At 35.6% G+C, this 24,689-nt stretch overlaps 1 protein-coding gene across 3 annotated transcripts in view; it reads right to left on the bottom strand.

Annotated features, from left to right (window-relative positions):
* The window catches only part of RASA2 (RAS p21 protein activator 2), a 102,399-nt gene that overhangs the window by 18,970 nt on the left and 58,740 nt on the right, over positions 1–24,689 (bottom strand). For all 3 annotated transcript variants that reach the window (XM_074312934.1, XM_074312935.1, XM_074312936.1), the window contains exons 7-17: positions 23,898–23,970; positions 20,626–20,702; positions 19,542–19,643; positions 11,627–11,783; positions 11,140–11,288; positions 10,403–10,517; positions 9,866–9,940; positions 9,005–9,128; positions 6,648–6,754; positions 1,367–1,450; positions 810–887 (exon numbers count right to left, since the gene is read on the bottom strand). In XM_074312934.1, the coding sequence (XP_074169035.1) occupies positions 810–887; positions 1,367–1,450; positions 6,648–6,754; positions 9,005–9,128; positions 9,866–9,940; positions 10,403–10,517; positions 11,140–11,288; positions 11,627–11,783; positions 19,542–19,643; positions 20,626–20,702; positions 23,898–23,970 (1,141 nt within the window). The remainder of the gene's footprint in view (positions 1–809; positions 888–1,366; positions 1,451–6,647; positions 6,755–9,004; positions 9,129–9,865; positions 9,941–10,402; positions 10,518–11,139; positions 11,289–11,626; positions 11,784–19,541; positions 19,644–20,625; positions 20,703–23,897; positions 23,971–24,689) is intronic.

The raw sequence follows: 24,689 nt of genomic DNA, 5'->3' as shown, positions 1-24,689 counted from the left end.
TAAGTTAGAATTGTGATAAGATATAGTGTTTTCTTTAAGCCAAGTTTAAATGTACTTCAAAATAACTTTTTTTAAACAAATTTTTAGAGCAATGCTAATTTTGTTTAGAATGATTCAGAACCAAAGACTCAAGAAATTATAGATCCTGTCAAAACATTCTCAGTTACTAAGTACAGTAATTTTTGTATATTATAGGCCTTGTGTTAGGATGCTATATACTGTAGGCTTTTGTACATTTTAATTTACAGTAACTTTCCTCAGGTTACTACCACAAGACTATATCATTTATAGAATGTTCAATAATTCATAAATTTTTACTATGGCAGTTAAGTACCTACTATACGTGAGGCACACAGTAATCCTTTACCCCTAAATCAGAGGTTCTCAATCAGAGGCAATTTTGTCTCTCAGAGGACATTTGGCCACTTAGAGACATTTTTGGTTGTCAAACTGGGGATGCTGCTAAATGTCCTACAATGTACAAGACAGCCCCTCACAATCTATAATTATCCAACCAAATTGCCAATAGTGCCGCTTTTCAGAAGCCCTACTCTAGATGTAATTTGTGTCATTAAGATACTGGCACTAGTAGCTGTCACTAAAATTCATTTAGGTATTTTCACAGCTAAAAAACCCGTAGTTTCGCATAGGAGAAGAAATGGGGAAAAAGACAGCCTTGTTACATTTGATGGCTAGTTTAAACATTATTTTTTAAACCAGGGATTGACACCTAGGAATAATAAAACATGTTATTTTCCCAGTGCTATATGGTAAGAAATGTTAATATTTCCAGAGTAAAACAATCATACCTTTTTAACTGCTATAATATATCCTTCTTCTTGAAACATTTTGAAAAATTCACACATGAATGTCTCCTTGAAACTTGACTAAGAAAAAAAAACACACAGAGGATTTATGTATATTAAGTAGAGAACTAAGACTATAATGGACTGTATTTTATTTTATTTTTAAATTTTTATTTATTTATTTATTTATTTTGGACTGTATTTTTAATAAAGCTGAAGATTAAGGCCTGAAAGGATTCAATCATATTTTTCAAGAGCGTGGAGCTGAAGATTTCCTCAATAGCTGTCATATGATAAGGGTGCAAACCGATAAACAAGAAGCACTAGCGTCTGTTTACTAGGCCCGCTCCCCTCTTAGATATATTAGTTTAAATGAATTTATTTCCTTTAACAGGTGACTAAGACACAACATCTACCTAAAAGACAGCTACAGAATCTATATATATGTATTTTGGGTTTTGCTTTGTTTTTAATTTGTGAGGGAGTAAGTGAGGGAGAAGGGATCACAGTAGAACAACATTTAGAAATGTGAATAAAAAGCAGGAGGTGTAAAGACTTACCTTGCTTTTGGACAGACTTCCCCAGCTTCCCAAAGTTTGAATGGTTTTTGAGATGAGAGTTAATGTTCTAATTGTCGGTGCATCCTACAGAATGCAAAAAAGACACAAAACTCCTGTTAAGTTTTCAAAAAATAGAATTTGTATAAGAATAGAGTCAGTGGGCTACATTGCTCTAAAACAGTGACTCAAAAATGTTCATTCAAACCACCAACATAGTTAAAATCTAGCAATGGATGGGCACAATTCACTGGACTAAGGAATTAAGAGGCTAAAGAAGTCACATATATTGACAATTCCTTCCAAAGTAATTATATTTATGATATGTCATCTCTGAAAGACAGAATTTAATAATTATTATATATGTTGTGTTGTACAGTATGGCAGTTTTAATTACCTAACAAACTGCATTCACTTTTGAAATGTCAATGGCATCTACTGTTCTCTACCATATAACTTAAAATAGCCATTTCCAAATTTTCTGTACTCAACCCATATTTAAGCATATTCAATAACTTTTTTTTTAAAAGAGTACACGCTTTTCCCCCACATCCCTCTGCCCTCCAGTTCAAGCCGTTGTTTCTCAGTCTAGTTGTGTAGGACACAGCTCCTTGGCCCGTGCTGGTATTATGAGCCTTGAGCTCCCCCAGGCTGAGGCAGTCGGTGGCTCAGCTCATGGCAGCTCTTGCCGGCTGCCAGCCACTCACGCTGGCTGCCGGCCATTCATGCTGGCCACTCACTGGCCACTCAGGGCAGCACATGGTAGCCCACGGCAGGGCATGGCAACCCACGGCAGCACACAGCAACTCACGATGGTTGCCAGCCACTCACTGGCTGCTGGCCACTCACACTGGCCACCAGCCGCTCATGGTGGCACACGGTAGCCCACAGCAGCACACAGCAGCTCACACCAACCTCCAGCTGCTCACGGCAGCCCAGCTCCAGGGAGATCTGTTGTTCACAATCTTAGCTGTAGAGGGCGCTGCTCACTGGCCCATATAGGAATCCAACCAGTGACCTCGGGGTTAGGAGTACGGTGCTCCAACTACCTGAGCCACCAGGCCAACCCCATATTCAATAATTTATATAGTTTCTATAATCAATTCTTTTCACCATGAAAGCAAAGATCTAAATTCAACTTAGGAAATGAGAAATCACCCAGTTCATATAGGATCTTAAGCAGAGGGTTAACTATTTGGGTCTATTACCCAAGGTGATTTTTCAGGTCTCTCTATCAGAAAGAAGTAAATGTAAATAATATGATTAACAGTATTCCTTCGAGTCCTTGCTTCTTCCCTTTTCTTATAAAAAAAGACTGAGATATAATTTACATATAGTGAAATGAACTGACTTTAAATATATATATAGCCTGATGAGTTTTCACCAATCCATACATCTGTATAACTAATTCCCCTATCACTATATAGAGTATCTTTGTTTGGGGGATTCAAATAAACAATATCTTTCATCAAAAGACATGCTGAAGAAAATGTAGATACAGAAATGGTTTAGTTTTTGGTTTACATTCCTTAATATTTGGTATCCACACACTGAAAACAGGCAGTGAATGTGAAGGGGATGAAACAACCAGAAGGTAAGGCAATCTGGAGAAAAAGGGCTATGTGGGATATGATTATTATGATATACTTATGAAATAGTTACATACCTTAATTAAGGTTATTCAGAAATGTTTTAGCTAGAATATACAGGATTCCACTGTATGTGTCAAAGGTCCCTATAATTCTCTGCCTTGGAAGAATATAAAATTCTTAATGTGCTAATAAACTAAATCTCACCAAGACTTCCCTGTTCAAATTTGGTTTTAAAATCAGTGTTTTATGCCATCATCTCCCTGAACTAGAAAAAAGGAACAAAGCATATTTTATAGTTTCTGCCTATCAGAGATTGGTTTTCAACAACATGGCCCTCACAGCTATTTGACAGACGTCCATTCAGCGCCAGTTGATTCCCTGGTGTCTTCTAGATAGAAGCTGTTCTAAGCTTTCCCTTTGCTACCATCCGCCATCATAATTTTTCATAGACAACCAGTACCTTAGACATCTGGCAACCAACACACAGCTTGGCACTGGCATATAGTAGATGCTGTGTAACATTTATTAAATTAAACTGAAATGTTGACTCATTGTTGACCTCAAAACAACATATCCTATCCTTTTTTCCTTATATTAAGTTGAACATATGAAATTACCATTATTTGACTATTTTTGATCTACAAAAACCCAAACAAAACAATTTCATGGGGTTCACCATAATATTTCATAGGAGGAATTATTCTTTTTCCCAAGGTTTACACCATCACTTTCTAAAAAGACACTCTTTCTGGGACGGCCGGTTAGCTCAGTTGGTTAGAGTGCGGTGCTCTTAACAGCAAGATTGCCAGTTCTATCCCCACAGGGGCCGCTGTGAGCTGCGCCCTCCACAACTAGATCAAAACAACTATTTGACTGATGGGTCCTGGAAAACCACACTTAAAATAAATAAATGTTAAAAAAAAAAAAAAAAAAGGACACTCTTTCTGAATCCTCCAGGATACTGATCTGGTATTAGTGAGCCCCCTTCTCTCTTAAATTTCTCCTACTGCTCATCTCTTCTCTATTTAAACCACATGTAGGTTTTCCCATTTTGGAAAAAACTCATCATTTGACGGGCTCTCTCTCTGAGCTACCATTTTCACTTCCCAAACATTTACTGAGCACATACTTATCCTAGAAACTGTGCCATGTGCTTGGGATACACAAACTTGAAAAAGATCTAGCCCTTGCTCTTAAGGTACTGACAGTCCACACGCAGAGACTATAAACAGATGATTATAAAACAGTGTAAGAAATGCCATGACAGAGAGAGCCACATGGTGCTCCAGGCACACATAAGAGAGGCACCTAACCCAGATTGAAGGATTAGAGAAGTGCCTTGGCTGAGTTCTTGAAAGGAGCTATCAATGAAAGAACGGGGAATATGGTGAGAAGGATAGTTCAATCCTTATTTTTTCCACCATAAAATTTCTGGAAAGAGTGGTCTGCCATGTCAATACTAACATAACTCATGTTTTAAAAATACTATTCATTCACATGTACATGCATGTGTACTTACCTGAATTTACCCATATGATTGGCAGCAGGGCAAGCTCACTTTTGTTTTATTTCCTAGGTAAAACTACATTCACCTATTTATTCTTTAATCTTCTGCAATCTGATTTTCTTCTTCTCTTTTACTCTACTAATACTGGCTTCTCAAAAGTCAGAGAACTTTCAAATATAAAATCTAACGACCTTTAATTGGTTCTCCTCCCCAACCACTCTGTAAATTTTAATACTGGTCTTGACAATGCCATCACTCCCAGGTCTCCGAGATCATTCCTTGCTCTCAATTTGTATAGTGTGAATTGTCTATACGTCTTACTTGGTACTAATCAGGTGCTAGTTTTAGATTTATATATGTAGTTTTAGATTGTGTATCTTATGCATTTACCCTATTTCCCCAATTAGAATGAAAGGCTCTTAAAAAGAAGGGATGAGGTTACACTTAACAGTAAGCAATAGTGGGGCGGCCAGGTGGCTCCGTTGGTTAGAGCACGAGCTCCCAACAACAGAGTTGCTGGTTCGATTCCAACATGGGCCAGTGAGCTGCGCCCTCCACAACTAGATTCAAGGGCAACGACTTGGAGCTGATGGGCCCTGGAGAAGCACACTGTTCCCCAATAAAATTTTTTTTAAAAAAAAAAGGTAAGCAATAGTTATGACAGTATGAAGCAATCCTTCTGGCATACCGATAAGAAAAGTGACCTAAAATAACAGAATTTGTGGTTAAAAAAACTCTATAGCAACATCTGTTACCAGGAATATGCAAATCCAAGTCTGAATACAAGGCAGGGTCACAAGCTCAGAGGTAGGAGTTCTGTTTACATCCCGAATGTTGCTACCAAGCGTTTGCTTCCCCCGAGTTCAGTCCAGCTTCAGCGACACAGCCATAAAAAGGACAGCCATGTGAACAAAAGGACACTGACCCACGCTCTGCTGCAGCTACTCACAGACCATTTGTCCTTTGAGAAGAATGGGTGTGTTGCTGCCACAGCAGCAGGGTTCTATTTAGTTCTCCAAGTTAAATGAGTGGCCATTGTCAAGAGGAGGCGTGGCCTTCAGAGCCCTGTTTAACTCCAAAACTGAGGGGGTCCTCCTCACATTGCATTAGTCAGTGAGTTTCCTAAGGGCAGGAGTCTTCCCTTCACTGCATCCCCAGGGCAGAGCACAGTGCCTGATACACTGTACGGCTCCAACACCTGACTGCCTAAGAGGCAGGAAGGAACAGGGAGCAAGCGCACAGACTGGAAGACCAACTAAGTCAAATTCCAGTTTAATCCAGTTCAAACTGAGTGAAATCAAATCATAATTTATTAGTTGTTTGACCTTGGAGAAGTTAGTGAATTGTGATTTTCTTACCTGCACATAGGGATGATAATAGAATTGACAGGGTTATTGGGAGGACTAAATTAAAACATACAAAGTACTTAGAACAAAGCCCAGTACAAAGTAAGCACAAAATAAATGTTGGCTATTACTATTATTTGTTAGACAAATCAGCAACAAAAGCAATTAAGATAAGATTATAAAATATTTGGGACATGAAAGGTTCAAGAATTAGCAGAAATAACATTGTATGAGAAGGAAACGCAAACAGCAAAAATAAGGACTTTAAAATTGTTAAGAAACATAAACCTATGTTGTTCAGATTCCTATTTAAATAATTAAATAGGACTTCACAACAAAAATATTATATGCTTTAAAAAAGTTTTAATCTCATACAATTACAACATCATCTCAGGTGAATAAAAAGTAAAAATATGGAGATAGCAAACAAACTGTTCCAATAAAAGTTTCCACAACTTTCAGAAATGAGCCTCTTCAAATTTCTGTGAGATTTAAAAATATATGAAAGATTAAACTAAACCTGTAACTAATTTAAAAAATCCTGTATTATGGAAATTTACAAACATACACAACAGCAGATGGAAAATATAATGAACCCTCTTTGTACCCATCACCAGGTTCCAACAATTATCAGTATTTTATTACTCTGTGTAGTACCTTTTAACAATAAAAAATAGAATTTTCAGCCTTCTCTGAAAAACTGGAACGGCCAAGAAAAATGTACAGTGAATTTAAGTATAAGAAAACATAGCCAAGTGAAATTGGCATATTTTATCTTTTCTTCATTTTAATAAAAATAAATAAAAATGGAATAAAGCTTTGAGAAGAACAACACTTACTGGATGATGAGGTCGCAAATGAAAAGTATGAGGTGATACTACGGCTACAGCAAAGAAACGAAGAAATACAAAGCTGCTCACTGCAGAATACTGAACATGAGGGTCATCTGCAGGAAAAAAATGGTGACATGTCATGCACAAAAACACTGAATTGAAAAACGATGACAAAGTAAAAAATATTGAAAAAAAAAGAAACTAAATAGATTAATATAATTTGTCTAGTAAAGATTGAGTTGATGAAATGATAGTAATGATTATGACTAAATTAAAGGAAAAAATTCTATGACTAAAAAAATCTGAAAGAAATACAATAAATAATAAAGAAAATGAAAGGCAAAGCTGCTAAGTTTTCAGAAACATTTTAATTTGGAAAAACACTTCTTTCCTCAATCTGCAAGAGACTCCTGAAATTACAACAAAAATAAAAGTAGTATCTAGCACTACCTAGTGGTAATAACTGAATCCGTTAAGACTAGAAGAGGAGATTGTTTTCAGCTTTGGCATATTATTTCAAAAATCTTAATAATATCAAAGTTTATGCAATAAAAACAATTCAGCTGAAATCTTTATTTTTAAAAAACTATCAATATCCTATATAAAAATAGATAAAATGGAGACAACTTGTGGCTTTGATTATCGACCTATAGCTTTCGTTTCAGACTGGAGGCAACTCTTAACCCAACAATCAAATGGTAGAGAAGCAGGTGGTAAGGGAAAGAATGTCTGGATTTGGTTTGAGTTTTAATTCTTATAAGTCACTCAATAGGTAGTCACTGACAAGTCATTTTAATTTGTAGTTCTTTAATAATTCTTGCTTCCCATTCATTGCTTCCTCCCCACTTTCCAACCCGTCTTCTTCCCAGGGTGGTAAGAACAAATGAGAAAATATGAAAGTATTTTATGACAATAAAACTATCATTACTGTAGTCTACTGAGGGTACGAAGACATATTAATATTTAAGCCAACAAAAAAACAGTCAAGAAGATATGTTTGCATTTATTTAAAAAATCCTAAAATGTGTTTTAGATTCTTTATGTAAACAAGAGTTACATGCGTACAGCATATTTAAGGCCAGATCACTGAGCAGTGCAGGGTACAGAGATTAGCAGCAGGCTTTGGAATGGGCCAGGCCCAGGTTTGATTCTGCTTGCCCACTGGCCATGTCATGGACCTTGAGCAAGTTACTTCAAGTTCTCTAAACCTGTTTCATTGTCCACCTGAGGGGAGCAGGACCTGCCTCCTGTGGTACTGAGCAGATAAGAGCAGGAGACAATACAGGCCAGCGCTGTGCCTGTTCACTCACTAAAGCATTCCATGTGGTTACCATGTTCTAACTCACTAAAATATAATTTCAGTCAGCATTTCATCTTTCCATATGTTAATGTCTCTACTCCCTTTATTTTTGTTACAAAGATTGGATTTAGTATACTTATTAAAGTTAATTGTTTATGTCTTTACTATAATAAGCAAAGGCATCTAGGTCTGAATTCATCTACATGTTAGTTGGACAACTCAGCCCCACCACTTTATCACTGGGTAAATTTGGTGGAAGGGCAGAAACTGCACACACAGGTGTGCACATACACACACAAAATCTCTTCAGATGATTATAGAAATAAATCATCTGAAAAGTTTCACATAGCTGGGTAAGACTGATAATTTAAATAGCTCCCCCTCCCTGCCATTACAGGCAGATCTGGAAAGACAGCTATATCAAGTTTATTTGCTTATCAGAGATGCATGTAATTAGAATAATTCCAAGTATTGACAATCAGAGATAGCAACTCTTAATTTTGTGAAATGTATCTATGTAAAGCCTTGACATAGCTGCTGTCAAAAATTAAAGTATGCTAGTTATTGATATGTTCCTCAAAATTCTATGTATATTATAACAGAGATGTTTCTAATATCTAAAACCAAACTTATCACCACCAAAACCTTATCATCTCAAACTGTCAAATCTAGTCAGCCGTAAAAATTCTCAGTAGTTGAAGGCATGCACATGGAAAAGGGAGTTAGTACAAGTAACAAAGGTGTTTTTATTATATTTAACAATCTCATAAGCACCTCATATAAATGCTTATATGTCATAGTTCTAAATTTTGCCTTGCTTAAAAATAATGATTTTGATTTACTCTTAGTAAAAACTCATCATTATATTGAAATAAAAAGGAATATGTTTTCAGATTACAAGAAAATTAAATCAGATTTTCATAAAAAAGCTAGAAATATTTTTAAAAACTAAGACTGCACCTATAAACTGTAAACATTTCCCATAAACCAAATACACAGGAAACCTACAAAAAAATAAAATATTGAGAAAGAAACGGCATGTTTTAGAATACAAAGCACTTACTAGGAAATCTCTGAGTAGCCATTTGCCTTAAAGAATAAAAGATATCACACATTACAGTGGGGCAGCTCATACTTGATTTTATAATTGTACTGAATAACTTGTCTACATAGTAGCGCAGATTCTCCTGTAGGATTTGAAAAGGTATACATTAAGATTTTGACTTTTACACATGTTCAATAACCTTCATGGAAACACATGCAATGAAAATGAGATCAAATAGGCAGTCACTATTGAGTATTCTCAAACTCTGCTTCACTTCACTAAACTCATCAGCTAAAGGACAATTTACAGCTTGACCTAATTTAATAAATTAGATTTAGACTAGCTAGATATGAGAGGTAAATGTATGGGATAAACTGCACAAGAAGCAACAGAGAATAAAACAATCCAAAGGGAAATAACTGAAATACACACACACGGACACACACACACACACACACACACACACACACACGGACACTGTAGCACTGTTACCTACTGCAATGAAAACTTGTGGCTCTAACACAATCATGATTTTCCCAGAGACAACTATAATTATCGGTTGACCAAGTCATTGTACTCCTTAGCCTGATCAGTTTGAACCTAAAGGACTGACCAGAATGGGGCTGCAACTAGACACAGCCTTACTTCACTATTGTTACTAGGGCAAAAAGGGACAATCAAGAACAAAAATAAAGTGAAACCTGATAAGGAGATAACATTCTAAAAACTAGACATAGGAAATACTGCTAACAGTATGGGCATCATGCAAAGAATAAAAAGCACTGCCTCCCTCCATACAGCATTGCTATAACGTAAGTGGGAGATACGTATACCTTTAAGGCCAATTTTAATGCAGTTATAAAGATAACAAGGACATACCTTATTATTTTCTACATTATCTCCCTCTTTCAATTTAATAGGATCAATTTCACAGGATTTTGAGGATTCGCATATCTGGAAAACAGATTTTTCATTTATTAGTCTTTTAAAAATAATTTGGCAAAATGAAAATAATTAATATTTTTTGATATACAAGTTAATTATAAAAATCAAAACTGTAACAAACTTTAAAACCCCCATCCAGAGATAATGTATACAATACTCCCAAAGAACTATATAAAAAAATATTTCTCATGTATTTGACACTCTAGCTAAAACAGAAATCCACTAACAAAGAAATAATTATGTAGATTATATCATCTGAAAAGTTTCACACAGCTGGGTAAAACTTTTTTTACAATTGCCCTTTGAGTAAAAATCCATTGATGAAATAGTTTATTTTACTTCTCAAGTGTAAAGCCTTTTTTAAGTAATACATGAATGGATATATCATTCCCATCAATAGATTATTAGATGAAACAGATGCTATAATAAGGCTACACACACCATTATCATCAGAGTACGTATGTTCCATACCTCATCTATAATAGGTTTTAATGTAACTTTCAGGTAGTGCCCTCCCACTATTTTCATCATCTCATCCAGACATCGGGTAGCCAAGGAATTTCCTCTGAAAATTGTGTTTGCATCTCTGAAATACAAAGAGAAATAAGGTGAAACCAAGTAAACAAAGGCTGTGAAATCAATAATACAAGATAGCTGACTTGGTCAAATGAACAATTTTAGTAATTTTTACTGTCCATTTAAAAGCTTGATGCCATTAAGATTTTCAAACTTACAAAAACTACTTACTGAAAATATAAGAAAATAAGTTTAAAAAAAGCAAGCCATATTTACTAACTACAAACATGTAGACTGAGTGTGCGTGTGTGTGCGTGTGTGTGTGTGTGTGTAACAACAGACTATGACGAGAACGGGAAGCCACCTGATTGTTTTCTAATGTCACACCTGTGCATATAAGGGTGATATATAATGGATAAGGAAAAAGAAACTTGTGACTTGGTGTTTTATTTGTGACATGTGAATCATTATAAGAAGCTATGACTAGTAACAGGAAATTTCGACACAGTAAAAAAAAAAAAAAAGTCATTAATTGTTAATTTTTCTGTTGGTGGATACTGTTTGCTAACTTAAAAGAACTGCCTTTTATTACATGGTAAGCAGTTCTTTACAGACTATGATACAGATTATGAAAAAATTTGACAAACTAAGGTCCATATCAACACATAATTGACATTTAATACAACTCTTACTGTGTATCCTTCAAGTCTAATTCAGCCACTGCAGTGGCAAAAGGAACAAGTTTATCATGGTGCAGCAGCAGTCGTACAAGGGGCAAAACAGCATCATTTTTATCTCGACATATTTCACCGAAAATGTAAGCAGCTGAGGCAGATATCGGCTAGAATATAGAAAGGTAGAAAACAAGCACAAAATCAAGGAAACATGACTAACTATTCAATCACTAGCCTGTAAAAGTAATTCAAATATGTTCATTAACTATCGGAGATGAAATCTGGAGCACATATTGGAACCACAATACTGAGGTTCAGGTAAATTAAATTAAAAAAAAAAAAAAAAATATATATATATATATATATATATATATATATATATATATATAAAATTGCTGTTTTAATAAAATTTGATACTCTGAAATTTTTTCCTCATCATTTACAGAATTATTTTAGCCTTTTCATATTAAATACTATACTTAAGATGTTTAAGATTTTAAAGTACCTGAACATCTGGTGATTTTAGCAGCAAAGTTTTCAAAGGACCATAATACTCTGAAGGAAGCACATAGTCTTCTGTATAACATATATTTAATCGAAGAGACCCCAGGTCATCAGTTTTAGATGACTTGTTTCCATTGTCTCTTGGCTGTAGCAGGTACCTAAAGTAAAAACACAATCAATTTCATGTGATGGTAATGAGCACCCAAGCTGGAGGTAAATAAATAGCTAAACTATAAAAAAACTGAACCAGAAAGTCAATGTTTAAGGTCAGGACACTTCATAAGCAGCAGACTATTAGTCTTCAGATTAATAGTTGTATATTGAATTAGAACGCTATAAATAGATTTTTATCCAGGAAACAAAAGGTATAGATAATACAAAAATTAAGACCTCAAAGGGATTGAAGAAGAGTTTGATTAGCTTGCAGGTTTAGAAAAAAAATTAATAAAAAGTAAAAAATTTAAAATCCACTGTATTATCAAAAATAACTTTTTACCAACTAAGTTCAAGAAAGATGCATTTAGTTAAAATAGATAGGACATACTACACAAAAAGGTGTAAGTGACCTTATTTAAAAGTAAATCCTGACGGGCCTGGTAGCTCAGGTGGTTGGAGCGCCCTGCTCCTAATGACGAGGTCACTGGTTTGATTCCCACATGGGCCAGTGAGCTGCACCCTCTACAGCTAAGATTGTGGACAACGGCTCTCCAGGGAGCTGGGCTGCCGTGAGCAGCCGGAGGTAGGCATGAGCTGCGTGGGACGCAAGGCTCATAATACGAGCCTTGCGTATTATGAGCCAGGGAGCTGTGTCCTATACAACAATGGCTTGAACGGAGTGGTGGTGGGGGGAGGCGGAGAAGGGAGAAAAAAAAAAAAAATCCCATATGTAAAACTTTGAACTTATTTTTTAAAAAGTCAGTGACTGAAGGTCTATAAATAGATTTTTGTATTAAAGGAGTAACAGTGTAACCACAATGAAAAATTTTTTATTTGTAAAAATCAGATTTACATGAATTTTTTTCAGTTAAGTAAAAGGAAAAAATAATGTAAAAAGAGACAGCTATAAAAATCCAAGCAAAGTTTAGAAATCACGAGAAGTTTGCAGAACTAAAACTAGAAATCTAAGTTACTTTATAAGACTTTTTATTACAGAAAATTAAAACTACACACAAAAGTAAAGACAGTAGTATACCTAGCTTCAATAATTGTCTCAAGGCTATTCTTCCAGCCATACCTCCACTCACTCCTCCCATCTCACTAATGCGTTATTTGAAAGCAATTTCCAAGTGTTTAATAATTTCATCTATAAATATTTCAGTATATATAACTATATATATAAAACTCTTAAAAACCATTAACAGTTAGTACTCAAGTTCTTCCAAACATATCGTAAACAGTTTTCTACAGTTTTTTTCAAATCCACGGTCCATAGATTATAATTGATTGATAACTCAAGTTTCTTTTAATCTATGGACTCCCTCTACCTCCTAAAAAATCAAATAGTTTCTCTGACAGAACTTTCCACCTTTGAGGTTGTGTTTGTCTCTATAACGTCATTTAACATGTTATTTTGTCCCGCTATATTTCTGTATATTAGTAGTTAGAAATAGAGGCTTGGTTAGATCTGTATTTGATATTCTGCCAAGAACACTTCATTGACAGTGTTGTGTAGTTCTACCAAGAGGCATTAATGTCTGATTGTTTTTCTCTTTGTGATATTAGCAGTCATTGATGATCACTGCATAGCACTGTTAATCTTCACAGGCTACAAAATGATTTTATAATTCTATCATTGCCCCTTCATTTATTAGCTAGAATGCTTTTTATAAAGAAAAGTCAGTAGTTTGGATATTTACTTTTGATATTTACCACTTATGGCCTCCCCCGACAGACCAACCTGGTTAAAAATAGAAGGGAGGAGGATTTAATGGAATATTTATTAGCTTTGAGAAAGGTAAGATTAAAGACTTAAAAGACAACTAGAGAATCAAGCAAGCAAACTTTTAAAGATGAGGGGATGATAATACAGGGAGAAGAAATTATACAGAAATTATATCACTACCCACAAAAGAGGAATTTCTATCTTGGAAGACCAACCTTCAGAACTTCTACTGATTTGAGAAATAATGATTTAAAGATTTCCTAAGAAAATAACTGCAAATAAGCCTGCCAGCAAAGGTGACTCAGAAGTACCTCTAAGGGAAGTGCAGCTGGCTGATCACTGAGCATCTGGACAAGGTCATTATTCTGGGCATTTCCCACAATCAGTGCGTGTTCTGCAGCCTTGCAAATTCAGATACCTAGTTTCATCATCTTCTAAAAGTGAACCTGAATTGCAATGACTGAGCAGAGGCTGGTATATTTAAAGTAGAGAGCCAATTACTAAATTTATAAAAGGAAATACAAAAGTCAAGTGGCAAAAATACCTGCACTTTTTTTGTGACCAATACATTTTATTATGGAAATGTTCCTTCACAGAAGCAAGAAGAGTGGTATTAAACATGAACACTCTCACCACCACCACGTTACTCAGCTTCAACAATTACCATCATGTTCCATGGTATTTCATCTATATCCCTCACTTCAACTAATACAGTTTTTTTAATCTGTTAATAAAAATTTTTAAATCTGTTTGATTAGTATTTTTTACCTGTTGGTAAGCTATTTGGAAAGCCAAATTATCAGAAGGTGCTGTGGTGAGTACAGAGATACAGCACAAAGATTTCAGGAGGCTTAAGAATCTCTAAGCTAAGACAAGAGTTTTGCCAAGGAAATAGTAACGCCTCTAGAGCAGAATCCCCTTCTCCTTGATCGTGCTCCAATGGGCAGTACCCACCCTTGACTGCCTCTTTGGCACCACATTTTTTATTGTTCCAATATTCCCCTTCTATTTTAACCTTGTGTTACAGTTAGAACCTGGTTCTACCTCCCTGAGACAGAACCTACCCATATTAAACAGTGTCCCCACACTTTGGTCAGATTTCAGACTCTGTCTTGGTTTGTTTTATAGAAATTTTACTCAGAGGTTAACTTTAATTCCTTTATCTCCAAATTACTGGAGAAGGGAGTATGTCTTATTCCTGTTACTCTCATAAACCTACAAAATACCAGCAAAATAGATCGACAGTTCTAACATGGCATGTTCTTTGCAGAAGGATTAGGACAGTGCTATGCCAGTTATTAAGTTTTATGCACACAGTGTTTAGGATGCTCAGAGACTCCAGGAGGGCTCACTCCTGCCAGACTTTTTAAGCTTGTCCTTGGGTTTATTTGGCAGGGTAAAAAAATCCCTATGGATAAAATATCTCATCTGTGCCTACTTGGAAAAAATACAAAATTTCAAAATATCTCACTGTCCTACCCATTCCTTAAAAAGATCATTTTTTTTAATGAGTAGAGACCACTTCAATCTTCTTTTAAATAATATTTTATAAGCAAAGGGAACTCAAATCTTTGCTGTCAGCTTAAAACAGAATATTTTTGAGTTTAAAACATATCCAAAAATATGTATGACAAAACTCAAATTTATTATAGTACATTGGTTAAGAGCACAAACTTTGGAACCAGAGTTTGGTTCAAATCCTAGCTGTGTGACCTTGGGCAAACTGCTCAGTCTCTCTGTGCTTCTTATCTGTTCAATAAGGAGTAATAATAGTATCTAATAGATTTAATCCTCATAAGAACTCTAAAAAGGTTATATAAATAAAGCACTTAGAATAGTGCCTAGTATACAGTAAACACTATTTATACACATAAAACACTTACCACTTAAATATCTAAATAACTATTGATAAATGTAGTTATTTATATAACTATAAGTATGATTTATTATTTTACAATATTGTTACAAAAGGCTTAATTTAAATCACCTGAAGGATCCCTTATAAATTAAGGAAACTTGTATAAATTGAAATTGAGGTAGGCAGGCAAAAACTGTAATTATTTGTTCATAATGTGATATAAGCTGAAAAATAACTGTTCAAAGGCAACTCTACTAATACTTGAATGTTACTTCTGGTTCCATAAAGATAACCATTCTCAATGAATTTTTACAAGATAGAAGATTAAAGATTAGGTGCCAAAAATGGCAAACTAGGAAACCAACTCATCTCAAGTAAAATATTTAGCTAGTTTTAAATATGCATAAAGTGCTTATGTTGAAAGAAACCCAACCACTGTTTCATTTACTATTTGAATCTTTGTTTCAAAATTAAAAATTACAATATGAAAAGATATTTATATTCTTTTCTTAATGTAGATTTTTACAGTTTGGATCATTTGGGGGAAAATTATTGTACCAATCCGTATAATCACACAAAGGTTTTACACACATTAAGTTCTCTGACATTGAGGAAACTGATGAAATGTGATTGAACTAGATTATCTCTAAGGTTCTTTTATTGATAACCTTCCAAACAATGGAATATTGGTGCAAAAAAAAAAAAAAAGAAAAAGGATGTAGAAATACTATATGTACTGATACAGAATAATGGTGATGACAACAGCAATAACTATAATGACGAGAACATGAGTTATACCCACGGTCACCGCGCTGGCAGCTTACTTTATGCGAACTCATTTCATTCATCCTCTAATAACTTTGAGAGGCAGGTACTATTTGTTATTACCCCCATTTTATAGCCAAAGAAAGCAAAGGCAAACAGGTGGAAAAACTGAACTGGTCCAAGGTCACACAGGTAGTTGGTTAATGGCAGAGATGGGATTTGAACCAAGGCAGTTTGGTTTCAGAGTCCATACTCATCACTACTATCAAGAGACAACATATATATACATATTGAGATTCTACTAAATAGCTAAGTGAAAAAAAGCAAGATGCAGAGCAGGATACAGCATATGTTCATTTGTGTAAAGAAGGATATGTATGTATTTGCCTGTATATACATAAACTATTTCCCCAAAACTTAAAACGGTGGATGCCTCAGAAGAAGGAAACTGATTTTGCTGGTGGACAGAGTCAGGCAACAGATTTTTACCTTTTGAACTGGGAACCATGTAAGTATATTACCTATTGAAAAAAAAATCAAATAGGGGTGGATAGGTGGCTCAGTTGGTTAGAGCACAAACTCTGGGCAACAGGGCTGCTGGTTCGATGCCCACATGGGCCAGCGAGCTGCGCCCTCTGCAACTAGAATGAAGTCAGTGAGCTGTAGCTGAGCTCCCAGATGGCCAGATGGCTCAGGTGGTTGGAGCGCATCCTCTCAACCATAAGGTTGTCAGTTCGACTCCCGCAAAGGATGGTGGGCTGTGCCCCCTGCATCTAACAATGGCGACTGGACCTGGAGCTGAGCTGAGCTCTCCACAACCAAGACTGAAAGGACAACTTGACTTGGATGGTGCTCATGAGTCCTGGGAAAAACACACTACTGTTCCCCAAAAGAAAGTCCTGGAAATACACACTGTTTCTCAATAAAGTCCTGCTCCCGTTCCCCAATAAAATCTTTTAAAAAAAATAAATCAAATAGAATTCTATTATCTACATAGGTTCAAGTTAAAGCTAGGTAATATCAACACCAATAAGCTAATCCTAACGCTTGACAGACATTTCAGAATAAAGAACATGCATCACTACTCAGGAACTGAAGCACCAAGGAAGGACTGGGAAAATGATTGAATTGTGTTTAATTTGAGAATAAAATTAAATTGGGACAATCTAAAATCATTTTTCGGAAAAAACTACAGTAGACAAATACTAAGTAGAAATTATGTGAAAAAGGAAAATAAACTGAGGCTTCTGAAACAATAGGATTACAGTACTGATAATTTTCCTAACTCCTTGCTAATATCAAGATTAGAAAGAATATGCCTGAAATCTTGAATAAAGCTTTCCTTGAATGTTCATGTAGTTACCATCAACCCCATAAGGAGGTGCTACAGCTCTACAACTGACAAAGGAGGCTAAAAGTTCAAATTTTAAAAGGAAATGGCATTCACATTTTATTTTTTATAATGTTAAATGCTTTAACAAGTAACCAGTAAATTATTCCATAAGAAACACTTAGAAAAAGATTATTAGGTGATAATACTACTAGATGGTCAAGATAAACATTATAAGCAAGATTTATCTCAGAAATCAGTTAACAGTAAGAATAAAAGTAAACAAACTAACATATTTGCTTTACTATTGCACCAGGTTTTCATCATTTCACATCTTCCAGAGTATTCTTTCACATTTTTAAATTTCCTTACATCCATGGAAGTATAAATGAACTAGGAGATGTTTCTATTTCATTCTTGATAAATTTTACCACTTTTGTCGGGTTACTTTAAAATATTTTAAACTACTATTGACAAAAAAACCCACAAAAAACTATAGAAATAAAATTAATTTTTATTTGTTAGTATTCTTCCATCCTGCCAAGGTAGGTGGACAATGTTTTGCCAAATTTGGAGGGCCTGTCTGGAGACAGACTTACTTAAAATTCATGCTACGTGGCACGTTTCAAGTTCACCTTGAGGGGCTCTGGGAGGCACAACTCACTTTTTATTTTGTACCAAGTAGTCTGGCACATAATTTCAAAGACTTAACAAACTGAGTTCAGAAATTTTCACTTTAAAATGTATGCTATTTTATGGAAGGTGGAAGAAGACATGTGGGGGCGGAGGGGACAGGCCTCAAATGTTCATCAATTTTTCACAGTGACTAAGTTTAATTTTTGCCCCTCCATGGATGCATTTTAGAAATTACACAAAATGCCACCATAAAGACCAATAAATCTTAGATCTGCATTAGCAAGAGGTAAAAATAAAATAAAAATTCTGAGTCTAAAATCAGTCTCAGAGGGTAACTACTTGAGGAGAGCAGTCCAAAGTGAAGAACATCTGATGGCCAATCAGGAGAGGCAGGCTTTTTTTAAAGACAAATGAGACTGGTGCCCAGACATTCAGTTTGAAACTCTTCTTCCAGGCAACTGAAACTGAGTTCTAAAAAGTTGGCCTTAAAAGCTTAGCAAATGAGAAGGTATGTTCTTTTATACTCAGTTGAAATCCAAGTCTAGCACGAGGGCTGCTGGGCAACTCACCGGAAGGGAGAACATATGCAGGCTTGTTAAGTGCCATAGACAGAAAAAACAATAGCTTCACATCAGTTCTGCTAAAGAAACTACTGTGTTTCCCCAAAAATAAGACCTAACTGGAAAATAAGCCCTAACATGGTTTTTCAGGATGGCATCCTCTGACCATAAGCTCTAACACATCTTTTGGAGCAAGAATTAATATAAGACCCGGTCTTATTTTCAGGGAAACATGGTAACATCAATTTAGTGTCTGAACACTACTTTTAAAGTAACACCAGTTTAATGTCACTATTAGAGTCATGAAGGTAAAATAATGTTGTAACCATTCTTGAGCCACCAGAGCTGTTGAAAAGTGTATTAAATGAATCAGCTCAACAACATCTAGACCCTCGACATTTAGAAAATATCACCTGGGCTGTTCACAGTGCATGTAATGGGTGTGTGTGGTGAAGGAAAATCACAGGTTAGATCCCTTACACAGCTGATTCCCTACAATCAACCCTTTGCCCTCGAACATCCACAGGTCCCATGACCATTAATAAAGCTTCTGAACTGCAGATGTTAATTTGTGACCAAACATCTTCTCTCACAGGCAACTTTTATGTAATGCTTTACATGTTTTCCAGTTTCTCCTTAGAGATAGGATCTAGTTTTTAAACAGAAAAATATTCCTAGACAATTCAGTTCTTTTGTCGCAGTACCAGAGGTCCAGTCATAAAACTATGTACTTATATTTCTGCAACAATAAATTAATGACTACATCAATTAATGTTAATGACTTTTGACTCATTCCCTTGCAAATTTTAAACATGCTTATAGTAAGTATTTATTTGCATATACAGTATATTTACATGGAGTTCACTAGAATGAGTGTCTTCTTACCAGGCTTGATGAGAGGAATCACTTCTTAACACGTTCACAGGCACCTTAAGCTCACCTAGGAAAATATCTTGAACCAGGTTTCCGTTGTTCCACAAGTCGATCCTGAAAATTTTAAACTGGCTTTATTTTTTGCAAACAGTGTTTAAGAGAACACATGCCACCAAATGGCTTCAAATTACTTGGATTTGTATTATAGCATTATTTTTACATGCTTAAAAGTAAGAGATGTTAACACTGTCATATACCTTACTGTCTAAACTAAGAAAGCAAAATACCGCAGTAGCTTTTATTTATAAGCACAGAAAGAAACTATTTTAAATAGTGTAAAAGGAAGCACTTAAGTTTCCTAGTTTCAAAGTCTAGGCTTTATTTTAACCTGTAGGAATAAGGACTACAGTTACTTTGTTGAATTTGAGAAAAGAAACCGACACAAGACTACAGTTTCTTTCTCAATTAGAATCAGTTAACATGTAAAGATAGGTTACTCAGAAAAATACATTACCTGATCATTCAAGCCTGTGATTAATACACCCTTTAGATGAACACACTGTTAACACCACACCTATACATGCATTTACAAAAACTTTCCCCTCCCAAACAGCATAGATATTTAAGACCTAGGAAATAGCACAAACTTCAAACACATGCACCTGTTGAATTATCTTATAAGACTTCTTACCTCACTGAAATTTCTGTTAGACAGCAGATATGTTAAGAAGAATAAAAAAATTATTTCTAAATTGGCTAATATGTAATTACTTTTCTATATATTCTTTGCATCCATTATGCTATGATTCAGAAATTTAAGGAGCAATTAAATTTGGGAAAAATTAAAAATATAATAAAATGGGTGAAACAGTTCATTGTTGTTTATAAAATAAATATACCTTGACTATTTCTATAAAGAAATCAGATTTTGAAAATATAATTTGGATTTAAACTAAATTAGATGCATGTTCCTCTGAGTTTTATCAACCAATTTGCTAAAGAAAATTTATTAAGCTTGATTCACCTTTTCCAGTTAAATTTAGGATTTTCTTTTGGCACAGAAAAAAGTAATTCTGTAAAACTCTAAGACACATACCTAATTTCTAACTTTTCAATGTCCTCCTCTTCTACCTGGAACTGGGACTTTCTGGTGTAACTACTGGATCTGGTTACCTGCAAACAAAATATTTTAGTAAAAAAAATTTTTTTTAAATCTCTTTCCTACATGAACTTAAAAAACTATCATCCCTAAAACGTTCTAAACAGAGGAAAATGCCTAGGTAATATTTTACCCAAAAGTGAAATACAAAAACAGCTATGGAAGTAGCAGGGAGGTAAGAATAAGGTGGTGTGAAAGTATCAATAGCAGCCTTGCCTCCATACTGTTCCTTATCAACTCATCATAAAGCACCAGGAGCTTCTCTGGCTCATTGGTAATCTGCCAGCGACTCAGAGTAAAAGTGTTCTATTTCATTCTAAGAACTGTTTGAAGGCTTTTCCATTTCTTTCAAGATACCAATGCCACCCTTAAACTTCCTTCTCGTATGTTTACTTAAAACATCAAGGCCATTGGCAGCAATTTCCTCAAATACTGTCCACTTGAACACGTCCACTCCCATAAAGGTTTTTCTACCTGATGAGTTTTCTCATCCTCTTCTGAGCAAGATAATGAAATGATCCTGCTCTTTTCTAAGACCACTCCGCCCACACATAGTATGCAGTAAGCATCCGATCTATTTTAATTACAGCTTTCTTTACCAGCTTGTTCACCTCACTGAAGTCTAAGAAAAATTCTCCCCTTAAATTATGGTGTTCCTATCTCTTTCCTTTCACAGACAAATATCTCAAAACTGTAATCCATCCTTACAGCCCCCACTTCCTCACCACCCACTTGCTACAGTTAACTCCTCATAATCTGGCTTCCTTGCCCGCCTAAACGCCCACTCTTAATCACCAAGTCTGATGATGAGTTCTGGGTTCTCACTGTCAGTGACCCCTCTATCTGAACAAGTGGTCATACAACTATACCTACTTTCCCAGAAACACTCTTTTCTTGGAGTTTGCCCAGGCACCACCCTGGCAAACTTCTGCTCTCTTTGCTTCTTCCTCTGGTACCTCTTCTTCCACAGAACATACACATATACATATGGGTTTTCTCCAAGGTTTTATTTTCAATTTGCTCTACCAGCTGCACAGTGCTTTACAGCCTATACATCCATTATCTCCTCTGTTCATCAGACCACTGCTCTGAAGCAGGCAGAGCTAGATTTATTATGCTCATCTCGAAAATGAGGAAGCTAAAGTACAGAAATTAAGAGACATGCTCAGAGTCGAACACCTACAAGTGGCAGAACTGAGCTTCTTCACTTGTCTCCTTTACTGTATACGTCTATTCACTTGGCTTTCTTGAGTCTCTGTAAGCAAATCTTGAGTCTTTATCCACAGCCATCACCCATCTTAAGTTTCAGTCATGAACTGACTAGTAGAGGGTTTTACATGTCAGACTTTGAGCTCATCATGCACCAAAATGAACCACTTAATTTTCCTTCTTCTGAACTTTTCTATTTTTCCAAATTAAACACCATGAGGACATTTGACTCCTCCTTCTGTTTTTTCTTCTACAACCAATTCATTGTCTTGCCCTTTGCAGTTTCTTTCTCATCTGTCCCTTCCTCTCTATTTTCATATTATCATCTTAGACCAGATCCCTTTCTTCTTGCTGTTTTTTTTTTTTTTTTTTTTTTAATAACAGCTGAACTACAACAGTCTTTTGATTTTTCTCTCTGTCTCGGTCCACTGATCATGGTTAATTCTTCCTAGAAAAACACACTACATTACTCTTGTCACTTCCAGGCTCAAAACATTCAGTGGCTAATATTTAAGCATCTCAGCCAGGCACTCAAAGCCTTTCATTAGTTGGACCTACTCTACTTTTTTAAGCTTAGTTCTCATTATTCCCTTATCCAAACCTTCCAGTCAAACCATACTTGCCATTCTTTGGACATAACTTTCTTCTCTTCTGTCTCTGTCTCTGCTTAACATGTTCCTTCTCTCTAGAACTCTTTCCTCTGACTCAACCCAGCTGGAGCTGACCTCCACAATATATACTAGTTTACTGCTGTGTGTACATTATGCATACGTGTGTGTGCTGTGTGTCTCCTGCTCTACTAGAGGACAGTAACTGACCTTTATCTTTATAATTAGCTCAACAAAGTGCCTTCTGAAAGAATGTTTCAAGGCCTAATAGGTACACTTGGATACAGCAAGCCAGTCAGGCCTTGATTTTCAAAGGACCATCTGCTTACTGCAAGTTGCCCCTTCTTCATTTACTGCACGCTAGATGTAACAGCCATTAATAAATGTAGAAGAACTGACCTAAATCCTTAGCCAGGGAATGGAAAAATCTCACATCAGTACATTTTCTTTTGTTTTTCCTTCTCTCTTGCCTCCCCCTCCACAATTCTTCCCACTCCAATTTTGGCATTTCCATCAACCTGTGTTCCTTTATTAAATGAGGCATGCCTAGCTGTGCTCTCACTTTCTCCACTTTGAAATATCAAGGAAAAAACACACACAAAAGAAGAAAAAGCACAAAATGTAACGTTTTTCAAATCTTCCCTACATGTTAATCTCAATGTTCTACAGTTAGAACACAATCTTTTAGAATAGAGAATTTGACTTTTCTTCTGTAATTTTCAAATAATACGAAAAAGAATTTCTTTAACAAATTTAAGAAATGCTCCCCAATAAAGAATTCCAAAGCACTGTATTTTGGGCAACTACAAGGCAGCTGACGATCCCTATGAAATAAGCACGTTGTCCATAGAGGGTACTTTACAGTCTCAAAGCATTCTTACATTTGGGCCTCATAAAAACTCTATAATTTAGGTAGGGCTGCTACTATTTTCTCTAACCAAGTTATCCTTTCACAAGAGGAGAAATTTGAGTCTCACATTTGGTGCTTTGTTCAAAGTCAACTGAGACTAGACCTTGGATCTCCCAAGTGCTGTAATACTTACTTCACCAGTGGTATTCAGACAGTACTCTGCAGAAGAGTCCTGAGGCCACCATGTCAGGTGGGGGGGCTGGACAAGGTGGCGGGTATATGGAAAAGGATGTGACACTGAGGATGCCTGGGGAGTGGGTGTGGCCTTAGACCTCCCCAGCCCCAAATCAATCAGCGCTCTGCCTGTATTTGTTTTATATACGGGGCCTCCACTGCATTACAGCATGGTTCTACTGCTTTCAGGAGAGAAATGTTTAGTTGCATTAGTTGGTAAAATGATTACTATGGCTGTAGTTTGAAAAAAGAAGTCAACCAAATATCAAATATTCATTGTTAGTTATTTATATAAAAACAAAAGTTACCTCAAAATAAAAGATTTCATTAAACTGCGGATTGCTTGTTTTCTTCTTTACTTTTGTCTTCTTTTGGTCATTCCTGTTCCAATGTGGTAGAGTTTTACCTTGTAGAACTTAATAGTACACAATTATAAAACATGCTATTTCCAACCAGGGAGCCTGACCTCTGTTTAACTGTTAAGATGACTCAGAGAAGATTGTAGTTTTAAATATTACTTGGGGGAAAAAACTGAGGTATCTCTAGAACTTAAAAAATACACCGATTTATGCGTATATCCGATATATGCCAAGATTGCATTATTCTCTTTATGGCTATACTAGATGGACTGCCAAACTTAGTTCAGGGGTTTTCAATAATACATTTTATCATATAAGCAACTCAGAATAAATGGTAGAAAGAACACAATGAGATTCAGAGTACCTTTATCTGTGCTGAAAAATACCTGAGGAACACGAAAAGCATTCTTAACTCAGTTTACTTCTTGGGCTTCAGCGACAATGTGGCTTTTTAAAAATCTTTTCATTTTGAAATAATTATAGATTCAGAGGAGGTTGCAAAGAAATGTACAGGGAAGTCCCATGCAGCCTTTCCCCAGCCTCCCCCAATGTTAACATCTTATACAATAACTACATCACAATATCAAAATCAACAGTGACTTTTTAAAACAAATTCACATGTCAAATAGTTTCTATCTGTATGTTGCTACACAATTACACTTAAGAATTTGCCTGTCAGGTACAGATTATAAACAAAAACAAAAACAGCTCCACTAGTTAAATCTTTTTTAACATGAAAAA

This window comes from Rhinolophus sinicus, linkage group LG10, assembly GCF_036562045.2.
Source record: "Rhinolophus sinicus isolate RSC01 linkage group LG10, ASM3656204v1, whole genome shotgun sequence".
NCBI classification, from domain to species: Eukaryota; Metazoa; Chordata; class Mammalia; order Chiroptera; family Rhinolophidae; genus Rhinolophus; species Rhinolophus sinicus.
Note: the sequence above shows the minus strand (reverse complement) of the source record. Positions and strands in the feature narration are given on the sequence as shown.